Source organism: Meles meles, chromosome 8, assembly GCF_922984935.1.
Source record: "Meles meles chromosome 8, mMelMel3.1 paternal haplotype, whole genome shotgun sequence".
Lineage (NCBI taxonomy): Eukaryota > Metazoa > Chordata > Mammalia > Carnivora > Mustelidae > Meles > Meles meles.
In genome coordinates this window covers 20,853,197-20,867,793 of record NC_060073.1, presented here as the reverse complement: position 1 = coordinate 20,867,793, position 14,597 = coordinate 20,853,197, and the positions used below count along the sequence as shown (strand labels likewise).

General features: G+C 48.8%; 1 protein-coding gene across 1 annotated transcript in view; it reads right to left on the bottom strand.

Annotated features, from left to right (window-relative positions):
• SYT13 (synaptotagmin 13) overlaps window positions 1-14,147 on the bottom strand; it is a 44,131-nt gene extending 29,984 nt beyond the window's left edge. The window contains exon 1 of the mRNA XM_046017906.1: window positions 13,862-14,147. Coding sequence (XP_045873862.1) covers window positions 13,862-14,044 — 183 coding nt within the window. The 5' untranslated portion in view covers window positions 14,045-14,147. The remainder of the gene's footprint in view (window positions 1-13,861) is intronic.
• Between the last annotated feature and the right edge of the window lie 450 nt (window positions 14,148-14,597).

The following is a 14,597-nucleotide window of genomic DNA, read 5'->3' as shown; positions in this document are numbered from 1 at the left end:
GAATCTGTCACCTCAGGCTTCCTCCACTGACGAAAAGGAAACCAAGAGAACGGGGGTCCCTTTGTATCCTGCTCACAGACATCCTCCTGCTCTCCCTCAGCCGGAAGGACGCTGTGGCCACCCCCATTCTGTGACATGGCGGGAGGTGCACCCCTTGCTCTCCGCCTCGGGGACCAGCCCTTCTGTCCGAGCCTGGCACCCGTCCCCATGGCACTTGTGGGAGTCCTACCCCAGGTATCTGCCTGCTCTCTCCTCCTCTCTCTTGAACATTTACCTTTCTCTTTCGACTGGCTCCTCCCCCACCAGCTTTTAAATGTGCTCAGCATTCCAGGGGCTTCTTGTCCCCTGCTCAACCCCTGTCCTTGCCCTCTCTGCCCTTCGGCAGCCACACATCTCAAAACAATCGCCAGTACTTGGTGCCCTCCTCGCTTCCTCACTCTCCATCTGTGTGACAAGCCATTCCCATAGGGCCCTTGTCAGCCCACCAGAATGTCACTGTTGGTCTCCAAGGTCGCCAATGACCTTCACCTGATTCCTATGGATTTTTTCAGTCTTTTCTTTCTTGACTTTTCAGTGGCAGGTTCGCATTTAAGAGGATTCCCTTCCTTTTCAAAAAGCTTTTTCTCCTGTTATTATTATTCCTCTGACATTACATTCTCTAAGTTCTTCTCCTTCCTCTCTGGCCACTCCTCCTTCTTATGAAATGCTGGTGTGGATCAGGACTTCCCAGGCTCTTTTCCTCTCTTGTTCTGCCTTCTTGCTATGTGGTCTCAGCCATGCTCATGCCTATGATTGCTGCCTCCTACAGATGACTCCCCAGCATACATCGTCAGCGCCCCAGTATACATCACAGCCACACTCGGAGCTCCAGGCCTGCCAGACCACCGGCATGATTAATGTCTTGGTCCAGATAGCACAGAGACTCCTCGCGCTCTCCCTGCACAGAAGTGACTTCAAATCCATGACCTCATTCTTGTTGAGTGTTCCCCATTTTGATAACTACTGCCACAGCCCAGTTGGGTAAGTAAAAATCTCGATGTCATACCTAACTCCTCCCTCTTCCTGAAGCCCACAAGCAGCCCATTGGCAAACCCAGTCGATCTATTTCCAAAACATCCGGCTAACCCATTGCTGCCATCTTATCCACCCAAACCGTCACAGTCTTTCTCTGGGCCTTCCCTTGGTCTCTCTTTCTACTCTTCCCCCTTTCACAAGGATGGTTTCATAGCCCAAATATAGCCATGTCACATCTCACTGAAGGCCTCTCAGGAGCTGCTGTTGCTCTTGGGATAAGTATCTAAGCAATTCTGGTGACCCAGAGGGTCCTGGGTGCCCCTGCCCTGCTGACTGGCTCCTTCACCTCATTCCCTCCTGTGTTCTTTGTACTCTACCCACTTTAACCTTTATCCCATCCTTCCTGAGTGATATTTCTTCTTTCCACAGGGCCTTTGCACATGCCTAGAAGACTGCAAATGTCATTCCCCACACCTTTACCTAGTAAATACCACTAACTGTATGTCATAGGGATATGCAAGATAGTTCATTTGGGGTATAGGAAAAGAATAACAGAATTTCATTTTATAAGTTATTTTTACCTCATTTCCTTAAAAGATCCATTTTGTGCACGTCTTATTATGTATACGATACATTAGTAGAGTAAAATATATATAAGTATGTATATACATACTTTATGAAGAATTCAATATATATGTACAACATGCATGCTCAATTTTTTTTTTACTGAAAAGTGTCTCCAAAAATGCTGGAGATCAGAGCAGTAATCAGCTATCATTTCTTGGGAAGACTCCTACCTCCTTTACCACATCTAACACAACTATAGACTTATATTCATTTGTACAACTGTGTGAGAAACATCTCTACCCCTAGAATCTGAGCTACAGCAGGTCAAAGACACTGTCTGTCTGGTTCCTGCGGTGCCCCCAGTTCTCAACACCTCGTATTTACTGGGTAATCAAGAAATATTTTTTAAATCAATGGTTATCGTATAAGTAGAATGTTCGTGCTCTCCTTGCCATCCTCATAGAAGACTTTTCATTTCTTACATCTGGAAGGTTTTCATGGACTCTCTCTTTCCTGCATGGTGAAGACACACAAAAGTCCCTACTTTTATAAAAGGTCAATAAGAACATGATTTTGAGATACTTAAAATATACTCTGAGCAATGCCAGGTGCTGAGTCCATTGAGCGCTTTCAAAAGTTGCCTTACTTATAAGTCTTTAATACGACCTTAGAGAGCATGATCATTATCCCTGCTTATTGATGAGAAAAGTACAATTCACAATGGTCAAGGTAATTTAGCCGGAAAATGGTGGAAGCTCCCTTCAAATTCAAGTTCGGGGGTCTAAGCCTAATCTGCTTCCTAGTCTATCTCAGCAACTTGAACATAAAACGACCATTTTCATTCTAACAGGCAACTTCCTCTTTTGAGTGATCTCAAAAAACTAGGTTGTTATTAAGCCTTCTAATCCTGATGGATATCCAAAATCAAATGTAGGCCTTCCATATCATGGTACCAAGCAGGTTACCAAGTCCCATGTCTACTGCTTTCTGTTCTTTGTTCTGCATGGTTTGCAATGAGGCTGTCAAGCAAAAGGCAATAGTCTTGCTGCTGCTTAAAAGATCTGTTCACTGACAAGATAAGAAATGTGCTCCTTGGAAGGCACGATGGCAGGGATAGTGCCCCAAAGCCTTCCAGATCACGTTGCTGTTTTACCATGGAGTTTTGTGTCTTGATGTGCTGCGCTGCCTTTCCCGTTTCTCTCTGATGGACTTGCCCTTTCTTCTAAAGGAAGGGACTGAGCTAAAAAAGGAAATGCATCTCAGGATGCTTGCGGGTGGACTGTGGGAAGGGAGGAGGGGGTCTGACACACAGAATGAGCTCAGAGAGAGCAGAAATCCCTCTACACTTATAGCTGTTTCCATGATGTCTCCTACCTGCCCACATGCCCGGCCACATGGCTGTCCTGCAACCTTACCTTCATCTTCCAACTCTGTCCTCTCCAAAGTGGGATTCTTCTCTCTAAAAAGCCAAGTCTCCACGATCCTGCCTCAATAAGCTCCACCCCCTTATCATGCTTTTCTCAGCAGCAAATCCAAAATTATGTGGTGGATGATGCTTTTCCAAGGAAAACGTGGTCTCCATGGGCATTATCCCATTGGTTTCACAGCTGAAGGTTTTTAAATTTTCTCCAATGTTAGCCAAGTGAACAGAGACTTGGAAGAGAGGAAAACAAATAGAGGGTGAGGCTACCAAGGCCTCCAGGCTTGTCTCGATTCCTTGCTGTATCACCAAAGGTGAGCAAAGAGATGCCTCAGTGTGCTTGTTGCTGTGCTTGGGATTTTTATTTTGTTTGCAAGAAGAGGTGGTAGTCCCACGATCCTTTCCACCTCATCCATCCAACCATCCAAACACCCAACCATCCAACCATCCAACCACACATCCAAACATCCAATCCAACCATCCATCCATCCACCCAACCAACCAACCATCCACCCATCCATCCATCCAACCATCCATCCATCCAACCATCCAAAACCCATCCAAACATCCACCAATCCATCCATCCATCCATCTGCCCTTCCATCCATCCAACCATCCAACCATCCAACCATCCGACCATCCATCCTCTGACTCAGGAAGCCATTCAACATTTCTCCTCACTTCTCTGGCCACCTTCTAGTCCTGCTCAGTTTCTCTACAAAGGAGAAATCCAGGGACGCCTGGGTGGCTCAGCTGGTTAAGCAGCTGCCTTCAGCTTGGATCATGATCCCAGCGTCCTGGGATCGAGTCCCATATCGGGCTCCTTACTCGGCAGGGAGCCTGCTTCTCCCTCTGCCTCTGCCTGCCTCTCTGCCTACTTGTGATCTTTCTCTCTCTGTCTCTCTCTCTCTGACAAATAAATAAATAAAATCTTAAAAAAAAAAAAAAGAGCAATCCATCTTGGACTTACTGAGTGGAGGGCAGGGAGAGCCCTGGAGATACATCAAAGTACCCTGAGGTCTATGCCAGATGGACCGAAACTCACTTTCACAAAATTCTCATAGGACGCTCCTCCCCTTTTTACTTATTCATATTCACATATGCGGCTACTAACCATCTGACCCTGATCTGTTCATAGAAATGTGCTACCCAGCAAATGTCAGAGCACGCTCACTCGTAGTCCATTATTTTCAATGAGAAAAGTTATAACGACTTCCATGTCCACCCAGAAACCTCAATCAACTTCCCAAAATACCACACCTTTAAACACCATGTAGAAATTTCCCAGGAATTTTCTATAAAACACTTAATTAGCACATTGGGAACGCCTCCTCAGTGGGAAGGTTCACATGTGTGTGCGACACACCGACCCCACAAGGGACCAAGGCTCCTCCTTCTGGCATCACACTGGTCTGATAATGTGAATACATAAGCAAATGATATTGAAAGATACTCCATACCCTCAATCAGACCTGGGTTTGTAGGAAGCCCAGGTCTATGGGTGAAGCAGAATGGGTCTCACAGGGGTAAAGTTCAGGGGGAAGGGTGGGGAATGTGACAGTGATAACACGCAGTGTATTTGAGGGCGGAGCAGCAGGTGTAAGCATGCAGGTACACAATAGCCCAACAGGGGAGCCAGGACTGCCACACATGGCCTCCTTCTGTAAGACTCCGGAGCCATGGGATGTTTGCACAGGTGTGGCCTTGTGGATTCATTGCCTGTGACAATGTTTGATCACCAAGAGGAAATGTTTTAAAAACTGCCAGATACTGATGAGTATTCTAAAAATGAGAGTTTATGGGGCGGGGATGGGGGTGGGTGGGTGGTGCCTGCGTGGCCCAGTGGGCTGGGCGTTTGACTCCTGATTTCAGCTCAGGTCATGGTCTCCAGGTGGTGGGATCAAGTCCCATGCTAAATCTGGAGCCTGCTTGGGATTCTCTCTCTCCCTTATTCTCTGCCTCACCACTCACGCGTGCTCTCACTCACTGGCTCGCAAAAAAAAAACCCAAACCAAACCAAACAAAAACAAGTGTTTGGATTTGTAACAAATTAAAAGCCTAAAAAACACCACAGTGAAATGCCACTCACACCCACTAGGATGACTATAACAAAAAAAATAATAATAATAAAAAGAAACTCACAAATGCTGGCAGGGATGTGAAGAAATTGGAAGTCCCAGACATTGCTGGTGATAATGTAAACAGTGCAGCTGCTATAGAAAACAGTTTGGCATGCCCTCAAAATTTAAGCATAGAATTACCACATGATGCGGGAAGTCCATTCCTAGATATCTACTTGGGAGAAGGAAAACCAGGTTGAACCTTGAAAACATATGCTGAGTGATAAAAGTCAGAAGCAAAAGGTCATGTATTTTATCATTCCAAATATGTCAAACTTCCAGGATAGGGGGATCCATAAAGACAGAAAGCAGACTGGCGGTTCGCCAGGGCCTGCAAGAGAGAGGGGAATAGAAAGTATGTCTGCTCAGTAGGTATGGAGTTCTCTTCAGGGGACATGAAGACATTTTAGAGCTGAATGAAGGTGAGAACAAAGTGCTAGAACCATGTGACAGTGTGATTCCTACGCTTTAGAATAGTTCATTTTATGTGAATTTCACCCCAATTTTAAAAAGTTTCGAAAATAACCATACCTTTCTTGTTGTCAGTGCTCATCACGTAGGCACTCATCAAGTTTGAAGCAGGAGTGAATAAATGAATGAGCGAACCTGTCCCTGGTCTACAATGCCCTTCTGGCCCCTGTCCACTCCCCAGCCTCATCATACACCAGGCCCTGCCTTGCTTTCTGCTTTCAGGCACACTGACCTTTCTCTGGGTCCTTCGAAGTGCTAGGTTTCTGTCACAGGATCATTGTATGGCCTCATTCCTGTCTGCAGCTCTCATAACCCTTCCCATTGCCCTGGTTAGCTTCCCTTTCAATTCAGCTCTCAGCTTGGCCATCGCTCCGTCCAGGAAAGTCTTCTCTTACCTTCCTGACTGGGTCAGTTCCACCTTACAGTTTCATAGCACCAGAACTTTCTCTTTAAGTCACTTATCATGATTGCATTTTCATTTATCTGTGCTCTTCTCCTTTTAACTCTGGGCTTTCCATTACAACATAAATTTCATGAGGGATGAGGATGGGCGAGTGTGTTATTGAGGAGGGAGCAGTTAATACAGCATCCCAACCCCCAAGCCCAGAACCTGGCTCATAGTATGTGCTCAGTAAACATAATCAAGGGAGGAAGGGAAGACAGGTGAGACAGAGGAATCTATCTACCCTTTTCATCTGTTTGCCTTCAGAAATCTGTAACACATAATTTCTTAACATATTGGCTAGAAAGGCCCTTTGTACACGTGTATGTTGATTCTGACATGGACTTACAGAACCCCTTTGTTTTAACACATATCCCCATGAAGCTCTTCTCCTGTATCCCCACAGCAACGTTTCCTAATCTTTGTTCCACAGGGAGTGAAGGCAATGACACTGAGTTACGCACGGTTACTGATGGTTGGGAGAGTAAAGGTCAAGTAGTGGGTGGATGGTCTCCAGGTGTCCTGATTTCTCCTGCCAGTCTCCGACCCTGGGATGACCAGTCACTCTTTATCCTGCCTCCTCTTTGTCTTCTGGGTCTGCTGCTGGGTCTCCCCTTCCTTCTGACTTTGCCTTACCCCCCTCCGATTCCCCTCTGGGCATTTCCTCCTTGAATGCCCTGTCTTTTCCCTCTTCCTGCACCCCAGCTACAGTAAATGAGGCCAGGGTCTGAAAATCAGAAAATGTCTAAAGATGCAGCAGTCTTTTCTCCTACAGTAAACACACGGTGCTAGTAAACTATCAGTCCCGTGAAGAGAAGAGTCGGGGCGTGTATTATCTTGGATTATCTACATGCTCCATCGGAGGAGAAACAAAGGAGGGAGGGAGACGTGAGAGGTCTGGGACCTACCACTGGGAGGGGATTGTGGACACAGACTTCGGGTCCACATTATATCTGGAAGGGCCTGGTGTTTCTGGCGGGTGTGTGCTCATCTCTCTGAAATAATCCATGCTAATTTCTCGATGAAAAATTCACACTGTCTTCCATGTTGCTAAGCAACCAGCCCAAACATGTTTACTGTGTAAATCTCTCCGTTGGGCCCTGGGCTGCGCCCATGGTCTAAAGTGGGATGGACAAGAGAGATGACAAAACCATCCCAAGCTTTGAGAAAAGCTTCTGAAGCTGACCTGCAAAAATGCATGTTTTTGAGACTTTGATGCCATATCTGGGGAAACACAGTGGTTTAAGTATAATTCTGAGTAGCTTTTCTTGGCTAACCTCCAGCCTACGGATCAAAGTGTGGGCTCAGGAACGAGACTTCCTAAATTTGATTTCCGACCCTGCCACTAAAACGTTGCTTAAGGGGTGCTGTGTTTTACCTTCCCCATCTGTAGAAGGGAAACAATAATCCCACATGTTTCATAGGGCTATACCTTGAGGATAAAATTAATATGATTAAGGAGGGTCTCGTACACATAAAGGACCTAAACAATGTTAATTATACTATCGCTATTTTAGAAGTGCTTCTATTTTGTGTCTGTCTGTTGATGTAAGCAAGAGCGTTTGCCAGCCCTGAGATAAGCTGAGAAACGGATCCTTTAAAAGGGTAAGAATCCATGGAGGGCAAACCTTAGAGCAGCCCAGAGGCCCATCAGCTGCCAGGAGAGGGGTAGCTGCTCATGGGGCCTCCTGGGACCACTTAGGTGCAGAGGAGAATTTGGCAGAGCAATGAGTCAGAATAGGAGAAAGTTCTTGGAGCTGAAGGTAGGGGGTGCCCCTCCTAAGGGTTTCCTATGTCCCTGCCCCTGCCCCATCATGACAGCCCTGTGACACGCCCCATGGTTCCATCTTCTGTCACCCCACTCAGCAGAAAATGTGCATGCCCTTCTCCTTATTGCTCTAGCCCAGTGCCTAGCAGGGGGCTCACTAATGAATGAACTTATTAGCTAATGAAACACAGCATATGGTCCTTTACACACCCACATGCGGATAAGTATGAATTCAGACACGTGATCAGAGAGGACGGGGCTCCAGTGGTCTAAGGAGGAGGAGAACAAGGTAGGGGAGGGCTGATCGGGCCACACTGATGGTCTCAAGGCCCCAGTCCCAGGAAGAAAGCGGCCACAGAAGCAGCAGCGGAAAGCGGACAGAGCCAGGGACCAGGTACTATGCAACGGATCACAAAAGAGGAGGGCCAATAGAACTACCCTATGACCCAGCAATTGCACTACTGGGTATTTACCCTAAAGATACAAACATAGTGATCCGAAGGGGCACGTGTACCCGAATGTTTATAGCAGCAATGTCTACAATAGCCAGACTATGGAAAGAACCTAGATGTCCATCAACAGATGAATGGATAAAGAAGATGTGGTATATATACACAATGGAATACTATGCAGCCATCAAAAGAAATGAAATCTTGCCATTTGCGACGACGTGGATGGAACTAGAGCGTATCATGCTTAGTGAAATAAGTCAATCGGAGAAAGACAACTATCATATGATCTCCCTGATATGAGGACATGGAGAAGCAACATGGGGGGGTAGGGGGATAGGAGAAGAATAAATGAAACAAGATGGGATTGGGAGGGAGACAAACCATAAATGACTCTTAATCTCACAAAACAAACGGGGTTGCTGGGGGGAGGTGGGATTGGGAGAGGGGGAGCGGGCTATGGACATGGGGAGGCGAGGCGAACCATAAGAGACTATGGACTCTGAAAAACAACCTGAGGGTTTTGAAGGGTCAAGGGTGGGAGGTTGGGGGAACAGGTGGTGGGTAATGGGGAGGGCACGTTTTGCATGGAGCACTGGGTGTTGTGCAAAAAAGAATGAATACTGTTACGCTGAAAAAATAAATAAAATGGAAAAAAAAGATTAAAAGGATCTAACACACACACAAAAAGTAATAATGATGAAAATAATAAATAAATAAATAAATAAATAACACACAGAAGAAAAAAAAAAAAGAGGAGGGCCATGTCTCTTGATGATAACCCCAAAGTCCTCCCAGGCATAAAAACAGTGACTTGATACTAAGTGTTATGAACACTGTATCCCAACATGAAAAATTTCAATGACAACCTCACTGAAGTCTAACTCTACAAAGAAACATGCACAAATCCTAAATGTAGAGCTGGGTGAATTTTCTTTCACAAAGTGGACAAAATGCTTGGGTGACCAGCATTCCCATCGAGAAGCAAAATATGAGCATGGCACCAGCTGTCCAATCACACCCTGCCCTTGCCTGCCCCCCAACACACGACCAAACATACGTGGACTTGACTTCAAATCTGAGGGAAATAAATCCTTACCGCTTTGCCCTCCTTTTCGCCTTTCCTCTTAGTGAGCGTGAGTCGCAAGACGACCCCTTCATTCACAATAAACATTCAAGGTTTATCGTGGGCCCAGCGTCACACCGGATATCATCAGGGACACCAGAAAAATGAAAACCACACTCCCTGATCTTGGGGGAAAAGATTCCTCTGTACCTATATCGTTGGATACCAACTCAGCACTTGTTTTCGTTATTTCATAAAAACCTAGAATTAATTTATTCATGTTTGCTAAAGTCTGAACATCCATGTCCCCAGCCCCGCCCCCCAAATTCATCTGTTGAAACTTAGCCCCCGAGGAGATACTACGAGGAGGCAGGCCTGTGGGAGGTGATCAGGTCCCGAGGGTGGAGCCCTCATAAACGAAATCTATGCCCTTACAGAAATGGCCCTAGAGAGCTCCCTCACCTCTTCCCCATGGTGAGGACAGAGCAAAGTCTACGAATGGGCTCTCACCAGATGCTGAATCTGCTGGACGCTTGGCTTTTGCGCTTTCCAGCCTCTAGAACTGTAAGAAGTCCATGTTTGTTGCTTATAAGCTGCCCCATCTGTATTTTGTTCCCACGGCCCAAGCAGACTAAGACAATGTTCCACGGAAGCCCACCCTACTGGAAGGAGGGTAGGATTGTACAGTTTGGTGGGAAGTGGCAGTAAGGTCCCAGGGGATGTGGAGAGAAGCACAGGAACTTCTGCCGAGGGTCCAAGCAACTTGGCTAAAGGCTTGAACTACACGTTAGCTGCAAGGGGACAGAGCCCGGGTCACCCTGGGGACTTTTGAGACACAATCAAGAAGATTCACTTCAAGAATACAGCAAGGTAAGCACTGTGTGGGGAGAAAAATCAGACACAAAAACCAGAGCTTTCTGAAAACAGGACCCCCAACTTCTGTTAAGTGACAGCGGTTAGGGGTCTGAGCTGTCGGAAAGAGCTGGTCTCCCTGCTCACCCTTTATCACCGAGGCAAGTCCCAATCAGGGCTTCTTCTGAAGGGACCCCAGATAAGGTGAATGGACGCCTGGTCAGACCAGTGTGAAAAGGAAACCGAGGGGGATGGAACCAAGGGGCTTGGCTGCCTTTCACTAGTAGATTCCGGAGCAGTAGGTAAAGGAAGTCTCTCCTGCGTACGTATGTGTGCACGTGCACCGTCCTGTGGCTCCCTGCCCTCTCCCTCCTCCTGCTTAGCAGAGATTCTGCCCCCCTCCCCCCCGCTCTTGTTTTTGTTCCACAGATTCCTTTAGCTCTCCAGAGAAGCCCTCTGGACACTTCCTCAGAAAGTTTGCAAATCAACGACATCAGACGACAGAGGAACATCTAATAAAATCGGCTTGTGAAATGGCTCTATGTGCACCCTTCATCCATTCGTTGGCTAACAGGATCTGGCAGGAGATTTAATAAGTACCATGATTTAGAACCGATGATGAACAGAAATGATCCCGAGGCGTATCTACAGCAGCTGTCATTGCCTCGAAACGACCTGTGATTTCCCTGGGGGGCCAAGGCACCAACATTGCTAACACTCTGAGGGGGTGTGGTTGATAATTTCTCCTTAGAGGAAATGCGAAGTTTCAGCTAGAAGTTAGTGAGAACAAAGGTGTAATTTTTTTCCTATCCAAGACCATGAACCTCTTAAATTCTATCTATAGACTCCATAGCGAGGTCCTTGGACCTCAGGTAAAGAACCCCCACGGGAACTTCCAAGTTCTTCTCAAAATCCCTACAAGCTTCAACTTCAACCAACCATGCCAAGGTGAATATCCAAGGAATTTTTCACAACCTGTAACTCACAGACACATGGGCAGTCCCTCTGCAGCCCACAGACATGTGATTCTCAGTGGAAAGGAGTCTGGAACCCCATTCTGCTGCCCTGTGCCCTCCCTTCCAGGGACACTTTCAGAAAGTCTTCCCCGACTCCTCCCCTTGTTGTCAACATAGGTCACTTCCGTCACCCTGCTGTCACCTGCCACCCCTAAGACCACCTCCTTTACTTCTTTGGAAATGGCAATTGTGTTCTTTCCTCCATTCACTCTGTCTGCCTCAGTGGCTGAATCAGTCTGAGAACAATGGTAGCCCAACCAACATTGTGAGATCTCCCCTGAGATATACCCATGCCCACTGATCCAGCCCGGGTTGCTCAAATCTTTGTCTCCAAGGGAACCAGATGAGGGAATATGAAGGAGGGTGTCTCCTGTATCAACAAAGGCTTATTGTGGCCCTACTGAGCTAGCACAGCATTACAAAGGCCTGGTGCCTTCGCTCTCATCGGAAGAAGTGACTTCAGCCATAATCCCAGTGGAAGAAATGACCCCAGCCATAATCTCAAGTGGACACGGGGGTACCTTTACTGGTCAACAGTTTCTTATTAGCCACCTGCTAGGTTCCAGACACTGAGGAGGTACTGGGAATAAATAACATACAAGTAAGTGGACAGCAATGATCACATCTGGTTATAAGGAGCACTACGAAAGAATTGGAAGAACAATAAGGAAGAAGGTAATAGAGGAGAAGATACTTTGTTACATGTGGACGAAAACAAAATCCTCTGGAGAAAGAGGCATAAAGGATGAGAAGAATCCATCAGTATGAAAAACCAGAGGAAAATGACTATGGGGGCTGGGGGTAGTTTGAGAAGGATCATAAAGGCAGGGAGGGTGAGATTTCAGATGCCTGGGAGAAGGGGCATGAGCTTGGCCGGAGAGGCAGACACCCACCAGGTCAAGCACATGGGGGAGTGGAGTGGCTAATGGCATGGATTCCCATAAGTAGACCAGCTTGGCTAGAATCCATCCAGCTCTAAAACTTCTCTAGATGTGTATCCTTGGGCAACTCACTTATCCTCTCGGTGCCTTACTTTCCTCATCTTTAAGTAGGGATCATCATATGTGTCCTTCATTGACTTGCTAAGTGCATTAAGAATAAAGCACTTAGAACGGTGGCTGACAGACAGTGCCGGCCATGTCACCGTTTGCTATGACTTGTTCCAAGCTCATTGAGAAGTTGGCAAGTGAGGGTCGAGCCCAAGAGAGCCGTGATCTGGATTGTGTTTGATAGATTCTTGGCCCCTGTGTGGGCTACTGGTCATCAATAATAGGTAGCTGGAAGAGATCCCAGAGGTCATTTATACCAATTCCTTCCCTAGCACTTCTCTTTGGGAAGGGGAGGGGACATTGCCTGAGCAGCCATCTCTAAGAAAGGCTTGATGCCTTCCCCTAACACTGGGTGGGAGAGAAGGTTGAGAGGCAGTGGGCCACAGCTTCTGAAGGGCTCATCCAGCCCCTCACCTGCCTGCCGGTGGAGAGCCCACTAATCCCACCTCAGATGGTTCTAGAAGGGTCCCGTGTTCCAACGCCTAGCCGGCTCCTATTCCTGCCAGTGTGTCACTTTTCTAGGATACTAAGTGCCTCAAGGACAGCAGCCATTTCCTTCCCCTCTTACAACCCGGTGACTGACAGAAGCCCCAAGCACTGAGTCTCAGAGCTTTTGAATAATTGATTGGAAAAGGGAAGGTGGAATCGTAGCATTTTTGTGTCTCTTCCAGACCTATAAGCTCTATAAGGAATCTAGAGGACCTCGGGGGAAATCATTAAGTCGCATCCCTGCCCCGGGGCCAGCCTTCCTCAAACACCCTAGCAAGACTCTTCCTCCCAGTCTCCACAGGACATTTTGCACTCCTCTACCCAGTAATGTGTCCTAAACGTCTCCTTCCAAACCTCTTCCTTAGACCCCTTCTGCCGCACTGCACAATGGGGACACCACCCACTTCCTGCCCCAAGGGGCTCTGGGTACAAGCCAATGCAGGGGATAAAAGCCCTCTTGTCTCCAGGGACATCTTCAGAGAGACCACAGCAAGCCCCTCTGGCTGGCTGGAGCTGAGGGCTGATGGGGGGTGGGGGAGAGGTCCTTCAGGCCCTGCCAGATTCACCAGCCTCCCCCAAGACCCCAGGCACTCCCTGACCAGCTGCTCTTCTCCAGTTCCCACGGGAGCAGCAACCAACCACCACCCTTCTCATTTTTTCCATTCTTCCGTGGCTTTCCCCCTCCTCAGCTAAGGCAGTGCTTTTTCCCTACACCAGACCCCCCAACTTCTCTTCCCTCTCCCGTTCCCATTTCTCTTCCCCCAATTCTGCAAGCTTCTAATCCCCCAACCCCTTCCCCCATTTCCTCCCAGCCGCTGACCTCTCCTCCCAGCCCCTATTTGTCCTCTCGGATCCCCTCTCCCAGGTGGTCCCACCCCCTCCCCTTTAGCGCTCGCTGACCCCATTCCTCTCGCGCCCCCACCAAGCCTCCCTCCCTTAACTATTCTCCCTGACCCTACCCCCAGTCACAGTCCTTCCGGACCTCTCCGCGGGTCCTCGAGCACGTCCTCCGCCCTCCTCCCCGCCACGCTTGGTGGCGCAAAGAACAGCGACCGCTCCCCCGTCCGGTCTCCCCGCAGCTGCAGCCGCCGCTGAGACCCCACCGCGCCCGGGAGGCCTAGGCGCCGCCCCCGCTCACCTGTTGGGCGGATCTGAGCACGCCGGGTCTCGCCTTCTCGGGATCTAGGTCCCGGTCGCGCTGCAGCACGCCCTTCTTGGGATGCATGTGCCGGCACAGGCAGGTGACCCCGCACAGCGCGAGGATGCTGGTGGCCGTGCCCAGCGTGGCGCCCAGCGCGATCACGGGCACCGACAGCACCATGGTGCCCGTTCCCCGCGCGGGGCTCGGTCCTGCCGCCGCGCACCGTCCTCCCGGCCGGGCCCGCCGCCCGGCAGCTCCTGGGATCCGGGCGCGCCGGCTGCTCTCCCGCCACCGGGGGGCGGGGAGGGAGGGCGGCTTAGAGGACGTCAGAGGAGGAGGCCGGCCCGGAGCAGGCTGGTGCTCCCGCACTCGGCTCCGCGTCAACCCGCACCCCCTCCCGCCGACACGTGACCAGACCCTTCCACCCCAACAGCCGCGAGCATTCACATGCCTGAAACCTTAGGGGTGTCTGCAGCCATTCTTCACGCTTTCTGTACAAGGACGCTTGGCCCCAAGAAGGGCAGGAGCTCGCAGAGGTCACACTGTGTGAGCAGGCAAACCGGGGCTCCGACCCAGGCCTGCGACTCCGTCTGGGTAGGAGTCACTTTACCAGGCTATTAACCCTTCCTTTCTCACCTTCTCTGCCCCGGAGAAGTAGACACTTGGGTCCTCCAGGAGGTTTTCAAACACACAAGGGCTGGAGAGTTCCATTGTCCTGAACTTGCCCAGCTTT